This window comes from Ostrinia nubilalis, chromosome 13 (assembly GCF_963855985.1).
Source record: "Ostrinia nubilalis chromosome 13, ilOstNubi1.1, whole genome shotgun sequence".
Lineage (NCBI taxonomy): Eukaryota > Metazoa > Arthropoda > Insecta > Lepidoptera > Crambidae > Ostrinia > Ostrinia nubilalis.
Genome location: NC_087100.1, coordinates 10,302,744 through 10,330,390, shown reverse-complemented (window position 1 = coordinate 10,330,390; position 27,647 = coordinate 10,302,744). Strand labels below are relative to the sequence as shown.

Here is a 27,647-nt window from a genome sequence, read left to right as displayed (position 1 = left end):
CTCTGTAGGATGTACCTATTGATCTTGATGACACTTGTGGGACGTACAGGTTCAAAAATAGTAAAGTTACGCCGATACCGACCAAGCTAGACTGCCTATCGTCGTTCTTCTTAAAAGTGAAATGGCGTTTACAAATACATATTTGAAGCCTTGCAAAAAAACCGGGTAAATATTTATTTACATTACATTCACAGATATTTCCTCAATTTTCGTTATTGCGGTCCAATCATCAAATAATAAATTCTTGTCAGTGACTTGATTGACAATTTCAGAAGATACGCCGCTGATAGTTTATTAGAAAGCATTAAAATGCTGATACCGATTTAATTCAAAACCTCCATATAAGATAACGAATAGCAACGAGATTGATCTAACGATCTAATTTTATAGATTAATATAATCGATATCCAGACGTAATAAGAAAGCGTCTGCGTTTTGCCATCATCAATTTTAATGGTTATTTTCACTAGCAAGTGTTTGGTATTGCGTGAAATAGCATTATGCTTGCCTAGGTTTCGTTTTATGTCTTAATCGACAGATTTAACTTGTTATCAAGTAATTGCTTCCTAAAATGTACATAGCATGTAAAAAAATCTTTACTTATACAGGGTGTCCCAAATACAATAACCTTGTAACTATAGACAAGCCTCACTGTGGTTTCTCTATAAAATTTTGACGAAGTAAAAATATTACGGTCACGACGAGGCTTATCGACAGTTGCAGGTTTATCCATTGTTTTGGGATACCCTGTATTTTTAGAATAAGGTCATCATAACCACAGTGACAGCGCAGTCATGGCCGCTGCAGCCAGTCTATATTTTTGTGAGTCATGGGAGTGGTTAGCTGGTTAACGGATATTTTGAACGAAAAATGTGGAGTGCAAACTTATGTGGACACAAAGTTCATAAAGAGGACTAATAATTTAAATGCGAAAGTAACATAGTTTGTTAATTACATTTCATGTCTAAACAGTTGAACTAATTTTGATGAACTGTGGTACAGATATCATATTGTATGGGAAAAAATAAGCTACCTTTGGTTGCAAAAATAAATTGATCGGCTTAAGGAAGTTACAGTTCGTTTTGTTCCCATAAGGTATTTCTCGTGTAGAGAATGCTTATAAAAAGAAAAAAATAATCTTAGGATTACCGATTAAGACTTTATTACTTTATTATTGATCCGAAGTTCTTTCGGGTAAAGTCGCAAGCAGAAGCTATAGAGCCGTTTCTTTGTTCGCTGGGTTTTTATGTCTGTCTATAGCGATTGGTCGATACGAGATCAATTAGAAAGAAAATGAGAAATTTTATAGCCTAACGATGATTAGCAGCTTCTTATAAAAATGGAATCGTTCATCGTCCAAGATATCACGGTTTTTATACAGACCATGACGACATCCTAAACACAACGGATTTCGCTCGAAAAAAAATTTATTGATTGCTAAACCGGTCATGAGATTTTATATGGGTTTTATTCGCAATCAATGGAATAAAGGTAGTATTCATATTTGTATGAGATCGCAGAGAAGCAAGGACATGCGCCAGTGTGAATCCACCTTAAGACTTGAAAAAGGCGCAGATGACCTCTTTCTCAGTTCCAACTATTATTCTATTATGACGTTATTTTCTCTATTATTAACACATATTGTTGTTTAAGTACTGGCGTTATAAATAATGGGCTCGAGTCTATGACACACGTAAGTAAACGGTAAGTATAATATCTGGTAGATTATCGAGATAAACGAGCTAAAATCCGACTATTTACGATATGTAATCAGCTACGTAATGGAATAAGAATGAAATTTTACGTGTTTTTAATTATTCTATCAAGACTGATAGTAGAATACATTCGTAATGCCTACGTTTTTTTTTTTTTTCAAAAGTATTGTTTAGAAGCTGAGTTTAGAAAGAATATAATGCTTGATTTCGCAATTCGCATCCACGTAAGGATATGTCAATGTCAAATGTTTAACTCTACCATATCTGCATGTATTATATTTAAAATCAGTCGAGGACTACGAAATCACGTCATCGCATAAATTACGCAATATCGTAAAAAGATATTTAGCACTGGGAGTAGGTAAATATCACTCGACTTGCTTGAGAGTAGGCTATACATATAGCCTTTATACAGCCTTCACTTGACAATGCCATTAATATAAAGTTACTTTACTTGACTAACTTTCCAGGCCAGTGCACTCATTGGCTCGGTTAGTATACATAATATACATATGTTCTGCGGATAATAATGTACTATTCGTTCCGGCATACATTGGATATGATGTCATAGAAAAGCGCCTGGCGTAGTGCGATGACATATTACTATAATACAAGTGTAATAAAACAGTAACAGGAAAGTAGTGGTGTATTTATTGAAGGTAAGTAAAGACTGAGTCAAAGGACGAAAACGACAATCATTTCGACATTCGAGGAACGCTTTAATCCCCGTCGACCGCTGGACTATTGTGGTCAACACACTTCTAATACAAGTATTTAGCTTACTTGGACCTCTCCAAGAGAACGGGGGTATAGTTATTTGTTAATTATTTACAACACGGCGCACGGCTAGGCTGTTAGACAGCCTAAAATCTGATTAGTTAGCCTGCAGAGTGACGTAAGAGGAAAACCTTACAAAATGTTTCGTCTTAGTAAAATAGAAAAAAAAATAGAACAACACAAACAAACAACTCAAAAACTACTTGAAGAACTGATCTTTGTATGAGTATGATCTTTAACAGAACTTTAACTACAGCTTTAAGAAACTGAACAAAAAATATTCCATACATACCTATCTGACATAATAACATCCTATGTGTATGTCATTAATTAGTATTGCTGGTATACTGGGCACATCACTTTAATTATCTCACAATTGAACCACTTAAAACGAAAACAGAGCATGGGATTATGAATTTGTTTGTAAACGATTGTGCGTAATTATGCAATGAACTGTAACACTTATTACGATTAAATTACCCAATCCCACGGTCATTGTGTTAACCAACACGACATTTTATTTGGCGAAAGTCATTGTGAAAAACGCGACTCGACGTAAATGGTAATTACATTCAAACAATATTTTACCCAACTACCTATGGAATATGCACTAAAATACTTTGGAAGATTACGTAAATTACGAAAATTTTTGAATTCATTATTTACGCGGGACGCACGATAACGACGCGAATGTGACAAACTGATATCCTATCCTAAACTAATTGAAAAAAAAAAAAAACAACTAAGTATTGACATCTCTATCTTTAATTTTCTATGTAATAAATATTTTTATTAATATTATCTTATTTATCTACATAATCACCGTATTAATTCTTAATGTTTAACAGGAAGCAGTCATAAAAATAAGATATCTCAAAATCATGTGTTTTGAGTTATCATCAATAATATTTGACCAAACACATTCTTTCACTTATGACTGAGTTTCTAATTTTATAGTGCTAAATAATAGACTTGTATAATTAACAAGAATTTGAGTACATTAACAAGGGCAGGAAGACTAAAATTGAAGATGGGCCATGACATCAAAGCAATAGATGGGTGATGTATGGAGAAAGCTTTTACCCAAAAAAGAATCCACACGGATAAATAATTAAAGTTACATGCCGCATATTAGGAAATTCAAAATAATTTAGGAAATAACGCTTTCTTATTAATGTTCAAAGCACGGATGAGGTACCAGACCGAAGTTTCTATCGGATTAATAGCATATGACAAACAATAAAACTCACCTTCGTGCCAGATGAAGTCTCTCCTGAGTGGTCAAGTGCTCCACTTGAGCCATCTCGGCAACTAAATCTGAATGCTCCATTTTTATTTACCTGAACACAAAAAAAAACACTTAAAACAAATTAAGAAGTAAGAACTATAATAATTGTCTGATTTTTATTGTTTTTGTTTGTGAAATTGCTGTTAATGTGCAGCATACATTCACTGTATTTATAAATAGGTCAACTGCCATACTGAGCAGGACTTGCGTTGCCAAAAATGTATAACAATTTTGGTGTTAGTTCTAATGTTAGTAAACTGTTAGAACCCTTGAGTCACACATAGGCTGAGTTGCACTACTTAACTTTAACTGTAACAATGACAATAACTGGTGCTTTTTGTTTGGAGTTTGACAGATTTTTGATGTTTGTCAAAGTTAGAGTAAGATGGTGCAACTCAGCCTTAGTGAACTGCTAATCAAAACACAGTAATCATCATGGTACATTTTTAAAATAATGTTACATTTACTTGATCAGACATTTTCACTTTGTATGGGGAAATTTAAAATCACAGCTATTAAATTTAACTTGTTTCAAAGGATTTTTAATTGGTGGACATCATCAGAAAACATATTTCATTAAGTTTTTGGAATGAACTAACAAATAAAATTTTAATACCTACATGATCAGGTACAGTAGAGTTTTTTTGGACTTATGCACATGCACATTATTTTAGCATCAAAATGTTAAAACTTGAATTGATTACCATTATTTAGCTATGCAGTTATGTCATGAATATTAAAACAAAGGTAGGTATACTAGGTATACTGTTTTAGAGACTAGCAATGTAACACCATTGATAACTGTCTGTAGAATCAGATACTGATAAGATAAGAAATAAAATAACCACAAGTCTTTTAAAAGCACTGAATTTGAAGAATATTATTAAATAACAATCTACGCGAATACAATTCGGAAACTTTTATCGTAGATATTTGAAAATATCAGTTAAAACGTAAACTGACACTTTTAGAAAGGCACCAAGCATGTCCAACCCAAATCACCTGTAGGGGTCAATAAAATAGATTGACACTTCTACGTTTGTGTTAAAAACAACTAAATAACTTATTTACACTAATTTCTAATAAGACTTACCGCTCTTTTACTGTTCTACAAGACAAAAGTATGTTTCATTCTTGTCTTAATACATTTGCCACACATGATATACACCTTATCATTAACAGAAGATTATGCAAACACATTTAGACATATATTAGAAATTATAGTCGTAACCGACACAAATATTTACAGTTACACAGCATTTTCCGTTATTTTTCATGAAAAATTAAAATATAAACAAGAAGAAAATACAAGACAACGAGCTAGCGAGTGAGCGAGCGAGCGGCACGGCTGGTGTTGCCGCGTTATAAATCATGGAATGTCAAAGTAATATAATCGAGTGTTTTGAATCGATTCAATAATATTATTCATAGTTCACATTATTTGTAATTATTCGATTTATGTGCCAGTAATTAAACATGACTTTTCTCGTCAAATGCTGATTTTTTGCGTTAGGATGAGACGACATGACCGGCAATGGGCAGTTCACCTTTAACCGATGACGTGCGGTTTCACAGACCACTCCGGTTTTTGATATTTCTGGATTCTACTTACTCCCGTGTCCCTAGCGTTCTAGGCTCTCTCTGACATGCCAAAATTAAATCAGCTTAATAAATCATTGCACCAGCTTCAAAAAAGACGTGTATTTTTGTCTAAATAAATTGAAAAGGAGAATATCTTACAATGGGCTGAGTGTGAGTTTATACATCAAACTAGTGAGCGGGTTTAAAAAATGTATGAAAAGGATGGTGCCAGAGTCTGAACCAAGTGCTGCCCAGAATTAACCCATAGTTCATTTTGTTCCTCAGGCCAATACTAATGTGCTAACCGGAGTGCACTGAAATCAAACATTTATAATTTTATAATAAACAACATTTATAATTTTATAAAGTATTATCATTCGATTTTGCTTATCTAATAATCGAGTCCAGGTTATCATTTTTTTCTGATGGCAACTTTGCTTGCTGCAATGGCGCGAAAAGTTAAAAAAACATCGCGACTACAAACACTGCGTGAGTTGTGTTGCGCTTTTGTTACTGTGTCTAATGTCCATTGACATCTAGACTTAATAAAAGATCTAAGCAAGTTTAAGGGTCAAATAAAAGCGATTGTGTTCCTGCTCTAATAAGTAGGCTAATAAAATTATAACAACAAGACTTTCGGGTGAGGTGAGGATGAGAATGTGTGTGACCCACGAGTCCAGTCTGTACCTACTAAGAACTGTATTTTGAGGGGTTATAACAAGGAAAGATAAAGTTCGCCAAGTCATAATTTTTATTTCATAGAAGTTTCACAAGGTCTACATAGGATACCCAACTATGGTACATAGTATAACAACATCAAGGTATCTCGTGTACCTTTACCCACTCGCAATATGTAGGTAAGTAAGTCTAAACTAGGCACTATTATTAGTTATTCAATTGACACACCATATTTCATACAAAAAGCTTTTTTATAATTAAATACGTACAACTATTACAGGAGTTTTACAACTTTTCAGATCAAACAATGTCATTATTAATAAAAAAAAATACATAATAATATCTAGATCTTTTATCGTTTCATATTCTGCATTTGAAAAATAGGCTGTTATTTTAAAATTACAAAATAAAAATAATATGATCATTCACTCTAAATATTATATTTTTAAGCAATTACTAACTTAATGATAAAATAAAATTCAAAATAGTTAAATAATCGTCTCATTAAAATTTTAAAAGATTGCATGAAATAGGTCATTTCGCTAGTTGTCTCTATTTTTTTTATCTAAAAAGGCAAGAAGTTTTTACTTATTACAACGGTACCTAAACGTCGTACTTTCTTCTCCAATAACAGATGTTAATTACATGTAAGTAGTTACTTATTAATTAATAAAACACTCCCTCATTTAATTTTCTAAATAAATACAGTCAAAAATTAACGACAGTAGGTATTTACATCCATTTCTGTACAGCCCTTTATAAGTAGGTATTTCAAAACTGGTTCACGGAAATAAATGTTATTATTACATAGCTACATTAACACTATGCAGTACGGAGATTTTTGTATTACTTTCATACATAAAATCGTCAACAAATATTAGTATGCATATTTACAAAATTTAGCATTAATTTTCCTATTATTCTATTATTGTACTAAATTACTTACAAACGGGCTATCATACAATTCACTAGTGAAACGTTCTCTAATAACAATTCAACGTGTTGCATTATAGTTAGATTCTTACAAGCATTAATCATGCCTATTATATTAGGTACTATTATTAGTTAGTCAAATTACTTCGGCATCGAATTGCCAATGACATGATAAAAGATAACAAGTCCTATTGCAATTTGACCGTGAATTTTCTTTAAAGTTTCCGATTTAAACCACTCTGAGGCCCGTATTCTGAAACCACACTCTAAATTCTACTATACAAACTCAAACGCGTGATTGGCATTATTTCAATATTTAGACCAGGCTTGCATTTGTTTTTTAAGTGAGTTTCATTTTTTCAATACGGGCCTAGCATAAGAAAGGTCTTTAATAAGACTTGTCAAAGAGTAGCATGGTGGTGCGTAGATCGTTTTACGCTTAATACGGTAAGTAGGTGCAACCTTTTTGACAGAGCCTTTACAAATAATATACTGTTTAGTAAAACAAAATAAATGTTTGATGTTTCTACTTAATCAAACTTTAGGAACATCGATTGAATGTTAATTGATGCCAATTTTATCTTATCCTGTCGGTTTACTACTTAAACATTAAAAAAGACAAAGCCTATACTAACGGTTACCTACGTACCTATTCATATTATTGTTTCAGTAAATAACCACAAACGTAGTATTGTCATTGGCAACAGGTGCCATCATTGTTAATGCTATTCACACATCACGATAGATCACGAAAATAAATGAAGAATCAATGGCCGGTATCAAACGTTGAAGACACACAAGTATAAGAAAGGCGAAGAAAGCACATTAAAGTAGAAAAAACAAACTAGAGTTCAGTTAATCCGTAATTTAATAGTACCTATTAACATGAGGTTACACAATACTGAAATCTAGAAGGTGCAGAAGAAATCGAAATTAAAAGAACATTTAACTGGATTAATTTTTAAACAGAATTAGATAACAAATTTTATAAAATACATACTGAAGTTAGTAACTATAGACTTTTTCCAGCTAATTTTCTAAGTACCTATAAGTACAATCGAGTTCATAAATACCTATATTGGCGATGCCAATTTATTTCAATATATTGTAGCGAAGTAGCGCAGTCATTATCGCAACCTAATTATGAACTGTTTATATCATTAAATATTGATTTTGAGTTTGTATTGAAATATACTATCGTTAACACGCTAACAATACCTATTTTGGAACATTAGCACTGCCAATATATTTATGAACTCGAGTGTACTGACTTATCCCAACTAATATTATAAATGCGAAAGTAACTCTGTCTGTCTGTCTGTCTGTCTGTCTGTCTGTCTGTCTGTCTGTCTGTCTGTTACGCTTTCCCGCTTAAACCTCGCAACCGATTTTGATGAAATTTGGCATAGAGATAGTTTGAGTCCCGGGAAAGAACATAGGATAGTTTTTATCCCGGTTTTTGAAACAGGGACGCGCGCGATAAAGTTTTTCTGTGACAGACAAAATTCCACGCGGGCGAAGCCGCGGGCGGAAAGCTAGTTCGTTATGAAAGTAAAATCACGGAACCTAACAGAAATTGAAACTATCAATTTCGTACAATGTGTAAATAGCCACATAATTTAAGAAATTATGAAGATAGTATTTACAGAATATAAAAATAGCCGTGACTAAGTATTATTCTTGAAAAACTCAGTTAGGTATACAAAAGTAGAAATAATAAACTAAAAATAGTTTTTAATTTTCACGACATTTATATTGTGAGGTATTGAACATTTAACAAGTAAGAAGTAGGTACATGACCTATTAAAAAAGATAAAATACCTACCTACTTACATAATTTTGAAAAAAGAAAATGTTTCCCAAATAAAATGAAAATTAAATCAACAATAAGTAACAACAGGAATTAAGCAATTACAATGTTCAAATACCTAACTAACTCCTACCTAATTTCCAATATTCAGCCCTATTTTTGCAATTTCAATTTTCTTTTAATCATAATTATTACCTATTATTATTTGTTAACTTGATATTAATTGTTCAATGTCCGCATACTTGCCTCGATTGCGTTAACCATAAGCCAAAATATAGAATGCGTCCGCTTACATCTTCGTCGAATAGTTAATTTAATTCAATTAACTCACGTTAAGCCACTTTATTAACTAATTTACGTTTTATAACTACACCACAAATTCACAGCACTGTTTAGAAAGTGTTCGTTTATACTTTCACGTTGACATTTTGAATTCGTTTGGCGTTATTAAAATTGGGTATGACGCCAAAATGGCGTCGCATGATCACAAAATGGCAGATTTAAAAGAGTTTATTCTAGTGTTCGGTATTTTAAAAGTGGCAACCGGTCAGGGTCACCACGACGGGGTACTCAGGTGTTCTCGTCAGAGGAGTCGTCTGACGATGAGCTGGTGAGGAGGGTGGAGGCCATGGTGAGCTGGCGGATGAAGGGTTCCCTGGGCAGACTCTGCTGGCCCAGGGGCAGCCGCCTTACGCCCATCCTCTCACTCTCTGGCAGGGATTTGCTACACTTCTCTTCTGTGATCGCGTCGCGGGATAGGGAGCTGGTGGTAGAAAAATACAATGATTTGTTATTAAATTTACGTTTACACAAAAATGAACGAGATACCCTTGTAGAGCTCAAGAGCTCTATTGGGATGCGTTCTTCTACCTACTAAGTGTGAGTGCACGGTAAGTACAGGACAAAGTTTGTCATTAAGTCACCGACCTTCATTTTTTAATAGGTAGGTACAACCTATAAATACTTACTTCAAGTACCAAGTAAAATAAGAGTTAAATTTAGCTTTTTCAAAATTAGCGACTTGGCGATAACGCACACTGCCTTCTGAATACCTTTTACTGGGGTCAATTAGCACATTCCCTTTTGCGAATTTATCGCGGATTTTCAAACAAAATCCTTTTAAATCGACAAAAATACACATAAGTAACTGTAAACTTGTGAAGGCATACATTATATTTGTAAGATAAGCACCTAACAGTACACAAAAAAGACACATATAGAAGGAAGTCTTACCCAGTGAGTTCCAACATTGATCCTCTTCTGCACTGTCCTCGATGTGGACCCTGCATGATGCTGGCTGGTCTGGTCGAGGCTCCCAGCGGGTCTGAGTGCGCTACGTCTTCCATCAGCAGTACAGAAGGTCCACCTAAGCTGGTACTCCTCTTCGATAGCAAGCTAGGCCCCTGCCTCGCCTGGCCTGCTTCCCTCGAAGACTCGCCCTTGCTACTCTCCGCCCTACCCCCCTCCGAGTCATACGCAGCTGCCTCCCCTCCACCCTGGGTCGAACTAGAGCTCTCTCTTCTAAATAGACCTATGATAGATTTGGGATGTTTTGGCTTTTCTATACCACCTAATGAGTATGAGCAGGACAAGGGATAGGGGAGAGAAAAAAAACTCAAATCAGAATTTGTTCTTTTACATAGGTACAACTACGAATCAGTGCGTGATGTTAATATGAATATAATAATTAGACGGTACTTAAATAAAGTTTAAGCGATAAGATTAAAAAAGCTTTGGGCTGAAATGCATGCAAGACTTAAAGGTCCTTTTAGGACATCATGCAAGATGAACAAATATTAAACGGTAGAATAGGTGTGGTTAACTTGACTATTAATGAAATCCTGAATAAACTAGAAACTTTTAAAGTTGTGCAACCAGGATAAATAAGCAGTGAGCTTTGATTGAATGCGAATATTGTAAGCATTCAGTTAAAGTCACCATTTTACGCCTTCTCAATCAGTGGTGTGTTATTTACACTATTATCCACCACCATCACGAACAGTCAGAAAATCTAACAATTCATAATTAATAACAAAATCAATAATAAGTATCGATCACTAACCCTTTACAATTAATTTGCAATTTATTGTTGCTCTAAGTACCTACCTAATTTTACAATCAACTTAACTTTTGACCTTTGAGTTTATATTTTTATCTTGTTTTCTTGATTTGATTCCGATACCTTCAATAGTTACTAATAACAACAAGAACATTCCAAAATAATGATAGAGCCCTATCACTTCGATATCACTACATAGAGCTCTTTCTACATAGAAATTAACCTGGCACACTGTATCATGATGTATTAACCAAATTGATATGACTCTACTAAAAGTGTGCTTAATGTGCAAATACGTATTTTTCTGCTGATACTAAAAATTATTTAACTTTAACCCTTGAAAATAAGTACATAATAACAAATGCTATTTTCATATTTTATCTCTATTATGGAACCAATTTTCTATAATTATGATGAGCTCAACAAATACAAACCTAGGAACGTAGCGGAGGGTGAGCTATACGCCAAATACTCCTTATTCGAGGCCCACGAGGGGAACTCTGACTGCTTGAGGGCGGCCGTGCCCTCGGCCTCCTCGCGTTTCCATGGCAACATGGTCTCCGTCGCCGTTGGGGTGGCCACGCGAGCTTGCTCCGCTACCGTCATGTATGTATCTGCGGATTAATATTGGGGTTCATTAACCTAGGGTGATAATTTTCTAACAGATATAGAGGTAGGTACGTTTATCAGCTGTTTTCATGAAAAAAAAAACTATTTGGCATTTTTTTTATCATAAAAGAATCTTTAGCATGAGATCTGGCTGATTATTGTAGAGACATCGACATTGATTTTATTTTGTCATCATGCCTTTCTATCCAATGTTAATGACGCGTTTTTTTTTTCACAAATTATATTGATCCTTTAGCTCTATTATAGTAATAATACATACCATTATCATCTGACAGTCTTCTTTCATCTTCTTCCAGGATATCTTCATTAGGAACTAAAAAAATATAAGCCACGTAAGATAAATAGTACAAAATGAAGCTTTACATACCTACTGGGAGTTTTCTAAAAACTAACTATGAAAGTTCTCTAGCTCTATATTTCTTTTATATCAATTTGTTTCTACGAGTATAATGAGTTGATTACTTGATTCATGCTGTATTTTTTCTGTTAGATAGAATTCACGTTTGAGATAGGTCTAAAGAAATGTTTATGTTACTGATAATAATTATTCAAATAATTGCAAGCCCTCTGAAAACATTTTTTTGGTAGAGTAATTTGAATCTTATTTCTTTCATTATTGTTATGTTGTTATGGAAATATTGCAATAAATACAATAATGTAACATGCGGTACTTACGTTTATGTAACTACTGAAGATGGAAAGGAAGAGGGGTATTGTTTACAGTCATCCAGAAAACCATAGTAAATGTTTTGGTACCTTTAAGTAATTTTAAAAATCTAACAGATATTTTAAAATAATTTAAGCAGAAGCTACATTGTAAAATGGTTCTCTGAATAGTGAAGCCAAACTAAAAAGTATATAAATAGAAAACTACTAATTTAAAGGGTATATAGACACAAAATACACATACATAATTCATAATACATAGATCTACATAAATAAAAATAGTATGTGTTTAGTAATAACATGCGTATTTACTTCATCGAACTTTACTATTAAGTTAGAAGCGTCTGATGAATATATTTTATAGACGCGTAATTTGATAATATTTAAAAACTATACAGAAATGTGCGTGCTGTTTTTAAAGGTTTGTCGTAATGCTACATTTAATACAGATATTATTGGACACTCATTGTTATATTACACTGGGTAAATTACCTATTTCATTACACGTATTACCAAAATTACTGAAAATTATCACGCGTAGGCGCTAAATTATTATGTTCATTTTCTTTTGTTTCGTAAAGTATTGTCTTTTGACAATACCACAAAAGATGAATAGTTAACAGTTCATTTTCGATGGAACTCAAATGAGAAGATACAACTAGGTACTTCAGCCTAAAAATAAGCAGCTATACGGTTGCGTACAGTGTCTGCATTCAAACGTGTTTTCTTTACACATTTTCACTTACACATTTATCTACTCTATTTTCAATTTAGCGTGTTTGTGAGTGTCTGTGAGAACTGGTATCGAGTTTGCTGAATTTGCAGGCAGTTCTCATCGAAAATAAATAAATCCATTATACTATAACAAGGAGTGTCACGGACAGTGCACACGGCTAACTAACATAAAGGCGAAAACAAATTTGAAAAATTAAATATGTTGCCAATTAGAAAGTAATAAACACGTAATTTCTGATTAATTCAATTATTAATTTGATTTTATTGTTAGTCACAGGGACGTATGTTTCAATCGCAATCCCTGCAATAGGTGCGATAGAGTTTGAAATAAAAATACTTGATTGTGAGCAAAAACTTATAAGTTGCCGTGTGCACTACAAACGATCATCAGACGCATAAGCAATGTTTAACCATTATTTGTCATTAAACACATACCAAAGTTATACGTGGATCTGTCCCTTCTCCACGGTAACGATTTCTCAACAGCTGTCGGCATAATCTCTTCAGGAGTTTTAGCATACTGTTTTACAATCCTCGCTTTCAACGGATTGAATCCGGGCAGGTTAGCCAACTGGTTTAAAAGCGAACTACTATTCTCTTTATGCGAGGACGTCGGACTGACTTCTCTATATCCAGCTTTAATCGTCAGTTGTCGAGAGAATTGCGGTGCCACATGAAGTTGCCAGAAGGGAAGAAAACGACAATCAAACAAACGTTAAACAAGCAGATTAGCAGTGGAGACTTTGGGTTAGCTTCAACGGCACGTGGCAGGAGACAGATTATACAATTCTTGATATGCATGGAGAACTGCTCAACTTTAATGATTTAAGGATTTAGGTATGAATCAACTCTCAAGAATAGATTCAAGCCAATGAGTCACAAGTTAATGACATTCAGTCAATTACACGCTTCAGTCTGCGTCTGGATCGAGCTTTGAGCTTTCGTTTCAGAGGCTTAGATATTGAAATTCAACAATGACAAACTTGAAGCTATGCTTGAGTTTCTATTCAGTTTTGAGCATCGTTTTTACAATACGTGCCAAAATAGTTTTAATTAGTCGGTGTTGGTTCTAGCTGTTATCCTGCTACCACTGCCGGTTGACTTAACTTGGCTATATCGAGCGAATCAAATCCGTATGCAAAGAGCATAAGGTCCACGTAGTATCCGAAGAAAGGAGCCAAATTAACTCAACCAGGCTGTCAAGTGTGACCAACGTTTTGTGAAATAGAAAGGGTACTTAGTACGTGAAAAGATTTCAAAATCAATACTTATTTAGTGCTTTTAACTTTGATTATCTAATTTACTTTAGCAGTTCTACATGCATTATGTTAGTAAGCAAAATCAACTCTGTTAAAAGAAATCATAGAAGAGGGAGTCAAGATTTTACATAGAAGAAATGTTCATGCCACCACATTTAACGTCATTCTCACAGTAGTAGCCATCTCAGGAGGTCATCAGAACCCAGCAAAATAAGTTACAATCACCAATTTAGTACAATTAAGGAATAATAACCCAATTAGATTTCTTTTTGAAAATCATAAAACTCAAGTGCAAAATAAGTGAGAAATACATGGTTACACAATACAATACTGGAGTCGTATGGATTTGAATTTGGACAATTTCAAATAAGTACCTAATGTGCTGGTACTGGTTAAGTAGTTAAATATTCAACGTGATAAATCATTAGGAACATAATTTTATAGTGTTGTCTACTTAAAATTGCGTGTGTCCAACTATCCAGGAGCTTTCTTATTTATCCAATGAAGACTGAGTAGTCCCGCTAGCTGTTTTGGACTCGCAAGAAAAATCATAAAAATGCAGGAGTAAGTTGTATAAAGTCTCTCTTTCAATATATTCAAATCCAAACGGCGCCGTGTGGAAGGGTGTCCATGCAGAATACCTACGCGGGGATTTTGCAGTGAAAGTAATACCGCCGTCTTCTCCCTCCCGTCTGCCCTCCCGCTCGTCACAGTCCTCTTGCAACACCTCGTCTATGTAGTCTGCAATCCACAAACTAAGTTGCAATCGCAGACAGACCATAAATAAACTAATTTGTGCTTCAGACGAGCGTTACCACTATCTACGGTTTACCAACACCAAATGGTATGTTCCTTTCTAAGTGTGGGGTGTGAGAAGGGTTACGGTTCACTTTCGATGGGCTAAATTAAGATCTACATTGATAAGTTTTGGCACAAAGTATTGTTTTTCTTTTCGTCTAATTTATTTGGAACGTTTGAAAGAATACAATGGAACTATGTCTAAAGTCGTGTGATTGAAAACTTATTTGGCTTATCATGATGTTACTCATTCTTCATAAGTAATTTATGCCAGTCAGTTTTATTTATACGTACAAATAAGCAAAAAGTGTATAAAACAAGTGAACAGTGATCCTTACATCGACAACTTGATCATGCGCTACAAACAAAATTTTGTGTTTCTGATGTTGTACGAGTAACTGATCGATTGATTTTTAATCGTATTCGTAATGCGTCTAGTGCACAAATAAGCGTTTGTGCCTGCAAATAAATATTACGATGATCACAGAATCAAATCAAATGTAAATAAAATTAAACAAAATCAAATACTTGACCCACACGTGCATGCGATCGACACTCGTGATAGTAATAAAGAATAGTTTAAGTACCTAATCTATAATACTTTATTTTACCGTGCGTGAACTGTTTGGCCGAACCGTTTTGCTGGAATTCAGGGAAGGTGACATGATTTTTGCCATCCTGCAACAAAATAGAAACAATATTGTAAAACAACCATTGCACATAATGCCCAGCTAATTATTTACTTAACGTTCTCAGATTTTCCGAGCCCAGGTAAAAAGCATATACCTAACTAGTTAAAAGCGCGAGATTTTCTACTGGCTTTTATTGCTACAAGGTCAATTAAGTAGAGTTTCTTTTTTAGCTTTTAGTATCTTGAATATTATTCATTTTCCCAAGCAAAATTCAAACACATAGGTATAGCAGACTTGGCTATAAATATTCAAAGATTAAAAGTACCAACCTGCTTCCCACGTTTACTGCGCTTGTGGTGGTGTTTTCTGTCGCCGACTCGGCGGCGGATGTTCATGTGCGTTTTGTAGTTGACCTGCTGGATGCCGAGGTCGCGGTCGTTGACCGCGTGCCTGCTGTAGCTTAGCCGGCGATGCTGAGGAAATAAAGTTAAAAACATCATCATCAGGTCATTTAGTCAGATGCAGGAAAAACGTCACTAATTTGGGTTAGTCCCAACGGCCCCGGTGGATCTGCCCCGTCAACGGGGTGGATGGGAAAAAGTGTTTCAACGTCCCCGGTAGTCATAGTCTTAGCGTTCAACGGGGTGGATGGACCACATCAAGTGTCAACCACCCCGGTATATCGTTTAACGGGGCGGATGGATCAAATCAAGTTTCAACCACCCCGGTATTTTACTAAACGTGAAGGATGACACAGATCTAAAAGGTTCCACCTCGGTATTGCATACCGAAAATAAAACCTGTTAATAAAATAAAAAATAATAATATGTAAATAATAATCAGTTTTATTTAACACTGTTTAAAAAATCTTCAGCATAAAAGTAAGTTTAATTGTCACAAAATATTATGGTCATAAACCTATAGATTACGTTTAGAATCACAGATGCGCAACTGTATTAATCAGTCAATATTTAGAACACACTAATAGTCTAATGTGATAAAAAGTAACTCTAAAATTGTTACAAAATATTATTATTTAAGAATGATAGATACGTAGTTTTTATTTGTTTGTATTGGACTGGTTGTTTTCTACGTATAATAAGTATGTATTTACAAAAAAAAAGTATTTAAGTATGTTTATATCCGTTGTCTAGTACCCATAATACAAGCTTTGCTTAGTTTGGGACTAGAAGCGCAGTGTAAAATGTCTAAGGATATTTATTTATTTATTTTATTTATTTAGTTACATTAATCAGTTGTTGATTAACAATAAAAGTAAGTTTAACTGTCACAAAATATTATGGTCATAAACTTAAAGATTACTTTTAGAATCACAGATGCGCAATTAATAATAAGACTCCTGTAAACGATTACACTGCTGAAATGCTGACAGATTTTCTACTTGTTTTGAAATTACTTCATAATAGCCGGCGTCGCTGAGCAGTGTGTTTAACAACTCTATGATATTCGGTTGCTTTTTTTTATTGTTTTATTAAGCTTTTTGTGCCATGCCTCAAGCATATTAGTAGTCCGGTGTCTCTCTCCGAATACGCACCAGATTGGAATAAACTCGTCTCGTAACCACTGACTGAGCATTTGCGGAAAAGCTTGCTTTTTCCATCGTCAGGGCTCTGGGCAGCTATGTACCACCAACCGTTAAAAATTTGATTTTGTCAAGTGTGCTGTACTGCCTCATTTGCCTCAAAATCATTTTTTTAATATTAGGTAGTCTGTAAAAAATAACACCGTGAAACGGGTGGTAAAGCAAACAGTGACATGTATTCTAGGCTCTGACTTGCCAAATCAACCTGATGTCATTGCACCAGCTGCAAAAAAGTCGTACATTTTAGTCCACCTAAATTGAAAACGAAATTATCTTACAGGTGTTACCTATGCATACCGAAAATGCTTGGCATGCGGTAAAAAAATATGTCCAGATTGTGCCTAATGTTTACCCTACGTCAAATTTTTTTTGTGCATGTAATGTACATGTCATTTATTTTTATTTTATTCATTATGTTCACTATATTTAGGAAGGAGTATAGTTTTTATGGCTTTGATCAAAATGTACAAGTTTTAAAGGTATTATTGAGCTCTAATGTAATTTCAATAAAATTGAGGGCCGTATTTAAATAAATAATATAGATTGATTACTCACAAATGATAAGTACGTTTATTTGTTATACTATAATGTTCTCAAAAAATATAAAACCAATATACTTTTAAACAAAAAATGACTATTTTTTGAGTAAACAGTATAGCGGTCCCACAGACTGCACGTCGCAGACGACGTGACAAAAAAAATCACGTCGTCGGTTAAAGGTTAATCAGCACCTGATTAATGTAACTACGTATCTGTGATTCTTAAATAATAATTATTATTTTGTAACAATTTTAGATTTCCTTGTTATTATTTGTTAGTGACGAGTTTTAGAGTTACATTTTATCACATTAAACTATTAGAGTGCTATTAATATTGACTGATTAATGCAATTGTGCATCTGTGATTCTAAAAGTAATCTATAAATAACTTTAATATTTTGTGACAGTTAAACTTACTTTTATTGTTAATCAACAACTGATTAATGTAACTACGTATCTATGATTCTTAAATAATAATATTTTGTAATAATTTTAGAGTTACTTTTTATCACATTAGAGTATTAGAGTGTTATATTGACTCATCATTGCAATCGCGCATCTGTGATTCTAAACGACATCGAATCTATAGGTTTATGACCATAATATTTTGTGACAATTAAACTTACTTTTATGTTGAACATTTTTTTAACAGTGACTGTTAAATAAAACTGATTATTATTTACACATTATTTTTTTATTTTATTAACAGGTTTTATTTTCGGTATGCAATACCGAGGTGGAACCTTTTAGATCTGTGTCATCCTTCACGTTTAGTAAAATACCGGGGTGGTTGAAACTTGATTTGATCCATCCGCCCCGTTAAACGATATACCGGGGTGGTTGACACTTGATGTGGTCCATCCACCCCGTTGAACGCTAAGACTATGACTACCGGGGACGTTGAAACACTTTTTCCCATCCACCCCGTTGACGGGGCAGATCCACCGGGGCCGTTGGGACTAACCCAACTTTAGGTATCACACAGAGAGTGGTCGAATATTCTCTACATTCACATTATACTGCTTTGTCTTTAAACCAGGGTTCAATATTGGATACTTACTCGCCGGAAAGGTTTGCAAAGCTCCTCGGCTAAGAGATGGTGTATTTTAGCGTCAGTCAAGTCTTTTTTCGATGGGTTGTACTCCAATTCTTGCATGTCAATATTCCATGTCGATGAGTCCAATTGACTGAAGCTGGGACTAAAATAGAGATAAAAATTAATATTATAGAAGATCCTGAAAACAATATTAGACTACTTGAAAACTATCACTGTACCTTCCATTGAAATTAGCATTCGTATAATTTTTAAATATAGCTGACATAGATTCAGCACCAGATATGTTACCAATAGTAGAAGCATTTCTTTGCATATATTCTATAGCATCTTTCATAGCTAATTTTGAATATGTCTCCAAAATTTTTGGCTCAGCACCCTGTAACGTTACATAGTGATAAAACAGTGCTTATTTTGGACATTAAGAGTTATTTGTGTATAGTGTCTTACCTGATAATTTCTTAGCAAAAACGGTCTTATAAACCGATTATCAAATCTCTTGAATTTATCCCTTATATGGTGATTACCATGTTTACCTAAAATATCCTCTACACCTGCCATCAAATGGTCCATAAACTGAAAAATATAACATAAGCATATGACCCAAAACATCTCGTCTCCATCCAACCAAAACTTTTGTAGTATTAACTAGGTAATATACGATTACCCTTTCATGTATCCTCTCATTCATCGTAGGCTTCCTCTTCTCCGCCGTCTTCACGTTGAGGATCTTCACCAGCGGCTTTATCGTGATGCCCTGGATGAAGACCGTGAAGTATATCACCGCTATGGTGGTGGTCACAAACATCGGCTGCAACTGCACCACCTCCGGGTCTATTAATAGCACCAATGCGAACGCTACCGCGCCTCGAAGACCTGTTACAGTCGAAAATCGTCACTCATAGCCTTTTGATAAGGTTAAAAATACCGTTAGAAATATTCTTCTTACCTCCATAAGACATAACAAACTTCTCGACCGTATTAAGTTTGTGCAAACGGAACTTATTAGCTACAGCACTAAATATGTACACCCCTGAAACAATATTATATCAATCATTACCTATTTTGTAAAAAATCTAACAGTCATTTTATAGCTGTTTCCACAATAATTTGCTCCATTTCTAGATGTTATTCTAACATAGTCATCTGTTCAATACGTAACAACAATAATTTCAATATTATTGCCATCTTTCTTTCGATATTGATTCAGAAATATTGCTCCTGAAAGTAGTTTTATATGACACTACCTATATTAGAATAGTCAGACGCAGATGGCGAATCGCTCGGTCGAGATAGCCGTGTTCACTCATGTGAATGTCATCGACAGCTTTTATATAAATCCATCACCAGGATAATAAATCTGTTTCTAAGTAGACATTGCCTCTAAAACTTGAAAGATCACTTATTTTTATCGGTAGTAAAGAGCCAGTTTAATGCATTTTCTATTTAAGTGTCAAATGACCGTACTCTTGCTTATCGGGAAATCAGAAGGTTAGGAAGTTTACGATAGCTTTTGATGGACGAGCGAGACTATGTTATACAAGTTTCTGAAATATTATGTCATGTCCGCATTAATTTTATTTTGTGTTAATTCAATGACTATAACCACTACTTTAATTGCTTGTAGGAATAAAAAAACAAAAGAACTGACAGTTAAAAAACATTTTTTAATCTCACCTATTATCCGAAATGTTGAGCAGAAGACGATGGTTAGCAGCACGAACCACGTGTTCCAGTCGTGGTTGTTGTTCACGGTGGCCACTCCCAGGAACATGAAGATGATGGTCTCCGAGGATGAGGACAGCATCTTCATGGTATACTTGATGGTCGTGTGCGACTTGTGCGATATGTTGCCTTCCACATAGTTCTTCATTGTTATACCGCAGAATGTTATTCTGGAATGGTAGTAATACGAGTTGCTAAGTTGAGAATCCTATTTAGGTCATAGGTATATCAAATAACGATAGAAAAATATCAATCCTGACTTAAACGTACGTCGAAGGATAATTTGCATAGCTCTATTAAATTACCTCCAGGAAATGCCTACGAATTTAGTCAGGGATATTGTTTACAAAAATAAATAAAACAACAATTTAATAAGTGATATCTCATACCTACCATACACTAAAATACCTAGTTCCTTGGATAATGAGCTTTTCTCATATCTAAACTAAACGCTCCATTCAAGTAGGGCTGGTCACTTCTGATAGTATTGTCGTCACGTATACGTGCTAAATTCACAACTTAGTTTTATTGCAAGGACCATAACTGGGGCAATCTCATAACACATTCCATGGGAGTATCTTATATCCTTCAGGCTTAACCCCAATACAGGACACTGAATAATTTTGTAACCGTCGCTAAAGTGGTTATCCTTTGGGAATCCTCAACGTGATACGATAACTGCTAGTATACTCGTAATCCAATTGAGACTAAAGTTGGACACAGGTAAACTTACAGTACATAAATTCAGATCACTATATACACTCCAAAACATCATCTATGAGTTAAATTTTGAATAAGGTTCCTTAGTCCTATATCGCACCCTTAATAATGAATGGGCACAACTCCAAAACTCCGTTTTTTGGGAAAAGCCAAAAAACCAATCGGCGGATCGCGGTTTTTTACATAATTGGCTCTAAAATCTTTATTTTATCAGCTACAACTTTCAAATTAAGCATACTTCATCACTGGTATCTGTTATATAATTTGACATAAGACATTTTTGAAAATATTGATTATGAGTATTTAAAAAAAATGTTTAAAAAAATATTTCAAAGTTAGGCCTTTATTTTACTATTTCTGTTGTTGTGATCTTGGGTATTACTTGTACTTGTGCCCATCTAATCCTTAGGCTGAATTGTTTTATATGGCATATTCCCTCATATTGCTCTCTAATATTTAAAAATAAGTGTATTATTCGATTTTTATATTGATTTACGCCTAATAACATTGGGGACATTGTGCAGTATAGTAGCTTAAAGCCAATTCAGTATAAGGGTAGGGTGCTGAACACTAGAAAATTATTAGATGTGTCGAATTAGATTAAAATAAAGACTATTAGCTATTTCTCTGAGAAAACCGACATGAGAATACTAATTTTATGCATTCAAAATATTTTTAATTAGATAGATAGGGACTCTTACCCTATAACAAATATGCTTTTCATCAAATAAAAAAAAAACCTACAAAAACTTTTTCTGTGAGGTTTTCTGTTATGGATTTGTTCAGGATAATCACTTATTAAAGTCCAACAGCCAGTACCTTGGTATCTTTTTTCCACTATCCTGCTGTCCTGGTGGAAGGAACCGTTCTCCTTGTCCCTTACTATAATCACCCACATTATGTGGGAATCAGTTCAAATGGCTATTGTAAAAAATACAATTTAATACTCAGATTGGCGTGTGTAATTTTTGAAGGATTTTAGCAACCAATTTTGAACACCAGAATATCCATTCTGGTGTTCTAACATTCCCCAAAAATTATTCTACTACTAAAACACCTTAGCCATGCTTCAGATTCAATTTGTGTTATATGGTTTACAAATACAGTCTTTTATAAGAGCACGGCTTTGCAGTCCATCGAAGATAGCTGCTTTTAATTTTTCCGTACTCATCATCATTTCGATTTTGATCATTTTAGTGATTAGAAAGCTCAATACATATCTTTGGCCCTCCAAATTGAAGCGTTTTACGTCCTGCTTGACTTCAGTATTGCAAAGAGTCTAGGTACACAAGGTTTACGTTGATATTGGACACCCAATATTTATTATTTTGTTTATCCCAAAGTATGCTTGGTTTGTTATCACAAACTCCGTGATCTTTTTTCTTTGCTTTTGTGTACAATATTTGCCACATATTAATAAAAACTGTTAGTGGTGTTAACACAAGATTTCATTACGAACTCATATTTTTTAAGACAAAAAGCACTTTGGAACTTAAATTTAGACAAACTGAAAATTTCAAGGTCTAATAGCTGATCAGTAAAATTGTAGTAACTTAATACGTAAAAATATAATTTTAATATAAATTCGATGTATCCTCAGTCCTCAGAATCTGAGTGATTAATTAGCATCAATTTATGTGACCGTAATAAAATAATGAATAACATAATTAAAAATTATAACACTATCATATTAAAGTAATTCACCTTTTGGCTGACTAGTGCGTTTATTCATAAAATAAACAAAGAAAAAAGCCAACCCGAGCCCCAAGCGAACGTTAATAGCCTTAACACGTAGGTATGTCTCTTATTTTATTAATCATTAGTTTATTTGTCGGGATGTATTTCATAACCACCGCTTTATTTCTTAGCATCGCTACAAAACATTCTATAGGCTCCTAATCAACCAATAGGTATGAAAATTAATACCAACAAGCAAATTACTTTTATAGGAGAGTTATAAATTTAACTACAAATACCCATCCATGGTACGCCTAACTAAAGTTAAAGTTTTATTTTATAATTTTCTATGATTTACGGGACTTTATCAATGCAATAAAAATAAAAATGTAACATATTATTAGAAATATATGGAATTAATTAGTCTTAGCTCACTAACACTTACTTAAAAGTTTGTCACACAAAGGCACAACTCCAAATTGGCCCACAGTCGCGCGGGCCGGTTTCGACAAATATCGGCATGTCACTGATTCAGCCCTTCTAGCGGGAAGATAGACGAAAGTATGGAAGGGGCACAAAATGTAGAACTCTTTTATCTGATCATTGTTTTCGATTTCTGTGAAAGCCATCTTGTAGAACTGACGAAAATGTGCCTCTCTAGTACAAAAAGTAAAAAACCAAAAATTTTGAGTTGTGCCCCTATATTATTAAGGGTGCGATATGTATTATTCATTTTCACAAACTGATGCTTTTATCTATAACTTTGGTATTAAATAGATTCGTCTACATCAGGGGTGGCCAACTTAATTAGACCTACTAAGATCTATTGTTTACTCAGGACAACAAACTAAATTTGTACAAGTAATTTACAAACTTAAAAACTAAACTTACATACTTCTTGAAATCTTAAATGAAACAGCATAGTTTAGTACACAATCATGTAGTATTTTTTGCCTTCCCACGATCGACTGGACTAATAGTCGCAATCGACCGGTCGATTGCGATCTACCGGTTGGCCGCCCCTGGTCTACATGAAACATTTAAAATATGAAATATGAATTTATTTATTTAAAAACTTTATTGCACACACTCCCAGTTAACCTTAGGCAAAACAGAAAATTTGAATTCCGTTTTACTAGTGACCGGACCGAAGTGACTAAGAGCAAACAAGCAAATAAACGGACTTAACATTCCGTCCTCCCACTTTTATCCCTGACCGTTTCCGTACGGGACTCCCGGGAATGGCTTTAAAGGGATCCTAGCCAAAGAGAGGAAACAGGGTTCAAATAGATATCCGAAGCAAAAGGAAATAGGAATGTTTGAAATAATAGGACACCTACCGTTCGATCGTTTGTCGCATATTCTCCGCAATAATACTACCTACGACCTAGATTGCCTTAATAAAATATGTATACAAATTAGGTACTTTACCCACATTAAAAGTAAAACCTCAACAAATTTTATTCATGAGTTTCTCCAAATCCTAACTTAAGTACCTACTCTTGGAACCATGAATTTATTTGGTCTAAATAATTATCACACTAATTTATTCTGCATTTTTTTGTGAAACAAGACTTCTAATTACACTGTCGTTAATTTATTTATGTTTTGGTTTTGCTCATTTTGCGACGTTCTCTTAATCTGGAATTGTATTGTGGTCTACAACTCAGGAATAAAGTAAAAAGGGAAAGCTATATTATTCTCACAGAGCAATAAACGTGTCTAAACCGATACTTTAAAATTTTTCAGCTAGTACTCAAAAGATTTTTATTAGTGCTATTAGAAATAGCACTCTACCATGAGCACAGTTTCGCATTACTTTGAATTTACGGCCGTTTTTATTGCAAAAAAGGCCATATTTACGGCGCAACAATAAGTGTAACATTTCAACCTTATTCACACATAAAAAGTTACATTTATCGAAAGCTGTTCCTCTTTTATTATTTTCAAAAGTATAAAACAAAGGGGAATGTGTAATAAAGTGCGCTGGATTTATGTTGCTTGACGACTTTTGAACATTGATTGAAACTCATAATATTATGAAACCTAATACTTACGCAAGAATACCGCTCATATGGAACATCTCGGCGTTCAAATACGCCAGGTACGCCATAACGAAGATGAATATGGGCTCGATGACCCGGACTTCGTTCGTGAACCGGGTCACCAGACCGGTGCCGAAGCCCCAGATGACGCCGATACAGGTGCCGCCTACCGCCACCACCAGGAATGAGGCCAGACCAGCTAGAATGTCGGTGTACACTAGCTTTGATGGACCCATCTCTCTGTGGAAGAAAAAAAAAGTTTTTTTCTATCTATTGAGACATCTGTTAACAAATAAATTATAATGAGCATCATTAGATCTACAAACATTTTTCACAGATAATTAATCATTTATCTGTGAAAAATGTTTGTAGATCGAATGATGCTCATTTTGTGTTTGTCTAATTATTATCATTAATAAGTAGACAAACTCAATTTTTCACAACATGCTTGATTTGTATATAATAATCGATTAATAAATTATCATCTCAAATCATTTATTTCGGACTAAATTAACATTCATTGTGTTAAATAATGTGGCTTAAAAACTATGTTAGTAGGTACTTTCATAAATTAAACTTGATTAAACAATGCTTTTTATTGATTATTCCGACTAATAAAAAAAATACTAAAACAAAACACCTCTTACAAAGTAACAAAATACGTAAAGCTAATTACTACGTCGTAGCAGTCGTAGCTACGAAAGTATTTTAAGTTGTAGCACACAGGACTACTACTACGCTACAGGTCTACGCAAATTCGTAGTAGGTAATCTACGACTACGACGTAATTTGCTACGTCGTAGCGTGCGTAGTAATTTGTGAACTTTATACCGCATAGGGTTATTTAGGGCTTTTACCTTTATCAACGTAACGAAACAGGTTTTTCGTCATCAAAAACGTACGACGTAGATACCTACATAACTAGTCGGCTTATAGCCCTAGGGGGTGACGGATTCGTTCAATCCGTTTGAGTCAATTAAGTAAATTAATTGTTCTAATCAACGTTAGTTCGGGTGCGTCGTGTTGGGAAACGCTCCTAGCGAAAAATGGCTGTCTAATAAATTGTTACAGAAAAAATAGTTGGTATTTTTGTGTTGAATGTGTTTGTCCGATTCTAAATGTAACAATGAAATAAATGGCTGTCTTTGATTACCTGCCGTGCTTATAAGGGGTTTTATTTCTTCAGGGTAGGTAAAAATACATCCCTATCAAGTAGTAAACTATTTTTATAAAACCTCACAAATTGACTTACGTGTAAGCCTCAAACATGTGGTACAGCACGACAGTAACAGCATCATTCAGCAGCGACTCCCCAAAGACCACGATGTACAGGATCTCATCCACGTGGATCTCCTCGAAGACGGCCAGCACCGCCACCGGGTCCACTGCTGAGATGAGCGCGCCGAAGAGCAGCATGTCCAGCAGTGGGGTTGTGCAACCGAACATACCGGTTTGACCGCAAGCCCACAATGACGCACCTATGGCGAAAGTTATTCTCATAAGAACATAATTATTACGTTCAATACCTACGCAGCTACGATATCATACAGAGAAACAGCAGTGCGAAAAAAAGTCTATTTACGCTAATAAAATATTATTTGTAATTTCAAATTACTAATAATCCCGCTAACCCCTCGTGGTATGCTAAAAATATGCCTGTGTTACGAGTGGGTTCACCACAATAGTCAACCGGCGGTGGGAATCGAATCCGCGTACCTCGGATCACGAATCGGCTAATCTGACCGAATATAGTGGTTTCGAATACGCTTATGATAGGTATTTAATTGTGATGCTTAACAAATATATCTGATTAAGGATCATGTCTTTTTGCTGCTAAACAGAATTGATCGGTATAGGTACAAAAATCGAAACATGGACAAAATCTATTAATTATAAAAATTAAGTTAATCATGATACTCTTCCAGTGGCATCCATTCTCGACAGATGTTACTATCCATAACACTAATTATGCAATTACATTTCGGTCGCTAAAGGGATTAAAACTTATTTTATACTTCGTTAATGACCACTAATGACCAGGCGGCAATTAAATAACGAATTTAGAAAGTCTCGCAAGCTGAATTATTTAGCCACTTATTATTGAGATACGTTTTAAAGTTAGGCCAAGTTTTACCATGAATTTTCTCGAAATATTCTTGAGGATAGCATAAAATGATGTAGCACTCAATTGAAAAATAATGTGGTCAGTAATTTTTATACAATAATCGAACCTTTTACCTATACATAAGGTGCAGTGATTAGCTTGATGTTTGTTGAACGTCAATACCTAATTAAACGCCGTACAATTTAATATTACATGAAGATAAAAAGTTTAAACTCACCAATCGTCAAAGTATTGAATACGGTCCCGACGACGGCAAACAGCAGGATAGTTCCCAAATGGTCGAAGAACAGCCTATTCGGCATGAAGTACCCGGCATCCAGGATGATTGGAGGGAGCATGTACAGGAAGAATGTGTCTGGAGTCAGCGGCTGTACATGCACACTGTGGGTGCTCAACAGTAGGGCTCCAATGAGCACTCCAACGAAGATCAGCAAGCAGGACTCCGGGAAAATCTTCGACAATTTCGGCGTCATGTGGAAACCTGCTAGGAAGTTTAAGTCTTAATAATTATACTTGTAGGGGTTAAGAAAAAGTGCGAGCTGGTTAGATAGGTGCATTTTGTAAAAAGGTAGACAGAGATATTGTTTATAGATAGTTG

At 34.6% G+C, this 27,647-nt stretch overlaps 2 protein-coding genes across 7 annotated transcripts in view; both read right to left on the bottom strand.

Moving 5' to 3' along the window:
* Positions 1-3,828, bottom strand: part of LOC135077318 (E3 ubiquitin-protein ligase mind-bomb) — a gene marked incomplete at its 5' end in the record, with an annotated part of 44,111 nt that extends 40,283 nt beyond the window's left edge. The window contains one exon of the mRNA XM_063971847.1: positions 3,743-3,828. Within this exon, the coding sequence (XP_063827917.1) occupies positions 3,743-3,828 (86 nt within the window). The remainder of the gene's footprint in view (positions 1-3,742) is intronic.
* A 4,684-nt stretch (positions 3,829-8,512) lies between these two features.
* The window catches only part of LOC135077644 (sodium/hydrogen exchanger 3), a 69,943-nt gene continuing 50,808 nt past the window's right edge, over positions 8,513-27,647 (bottom strand). For 2 of the 6 annotated variants that reach the window (XM_063972201.1, XM_063972200.1), the window contains exons 4-20: positions 27,267-27,533; positions 26,177-26,402; positions 24,937-25,164; positions 20,435-20,652; positions 19,707-19,790; positions 19,425-19,633; positions 19,208-19,333; positions 18,979-19,136; positions 18,764-18,902; positions 15,891-16,034; positions 15,517-15,607; positions 14,777-14,872; positions 13,308-13,508; positions 11,731-11,784; positions 11,276-11,455; positions 10,016-10,352; positions 8,513-9,545 (exon numbers count right to left, since the gene is read on the bottom strand). In XM_063972201.1, the coding sequence (XP_063828271.1) occupies positions 9,353-9,545; positions 10,016-10,352; positions 11,276-11,455; positions 11,731-11,784; positions 13,308-13,508; positions 14,777-14,872; positions 15,517-15,607; positions 15,891-16,034; positions 18,764-18,902; positions 18,979-19,136; positions 19,208-19,333; positions 19,425-19,633; positions 19,707-19,790; positions 20,435-20,652; positions 24,937-25,164; positions 26,177-26,402; positions 27,267-27,533 (2,951 nt within the window). In that variant the 3' untranslated portion in view covers positions 8,513-9,352. The remainder of the gene's footprint in view (positions 9,546-10,015; positions 10,353-11,275; positions 11,456-11,730; positions 11,785-13,307; positions 13,509-14,776; positions 14,873-15,516; positions 15,608-15,890; positions 16,035-18,763; positions 18,903-18,978; positions 19,137-19,207; positions 19,334-19,424; positions 19,634-19,706; positions 19,791-20,434; positions 20,653-24,936; positions 25,165-26,176; positions 26,403-27,266; positions 27,534-27,647) is intronic. The other 4 variants (XM_063972203.1, XM_063972202.1, XM_063972204.1 and 1 more) reach the window with 4 other exon arrangements.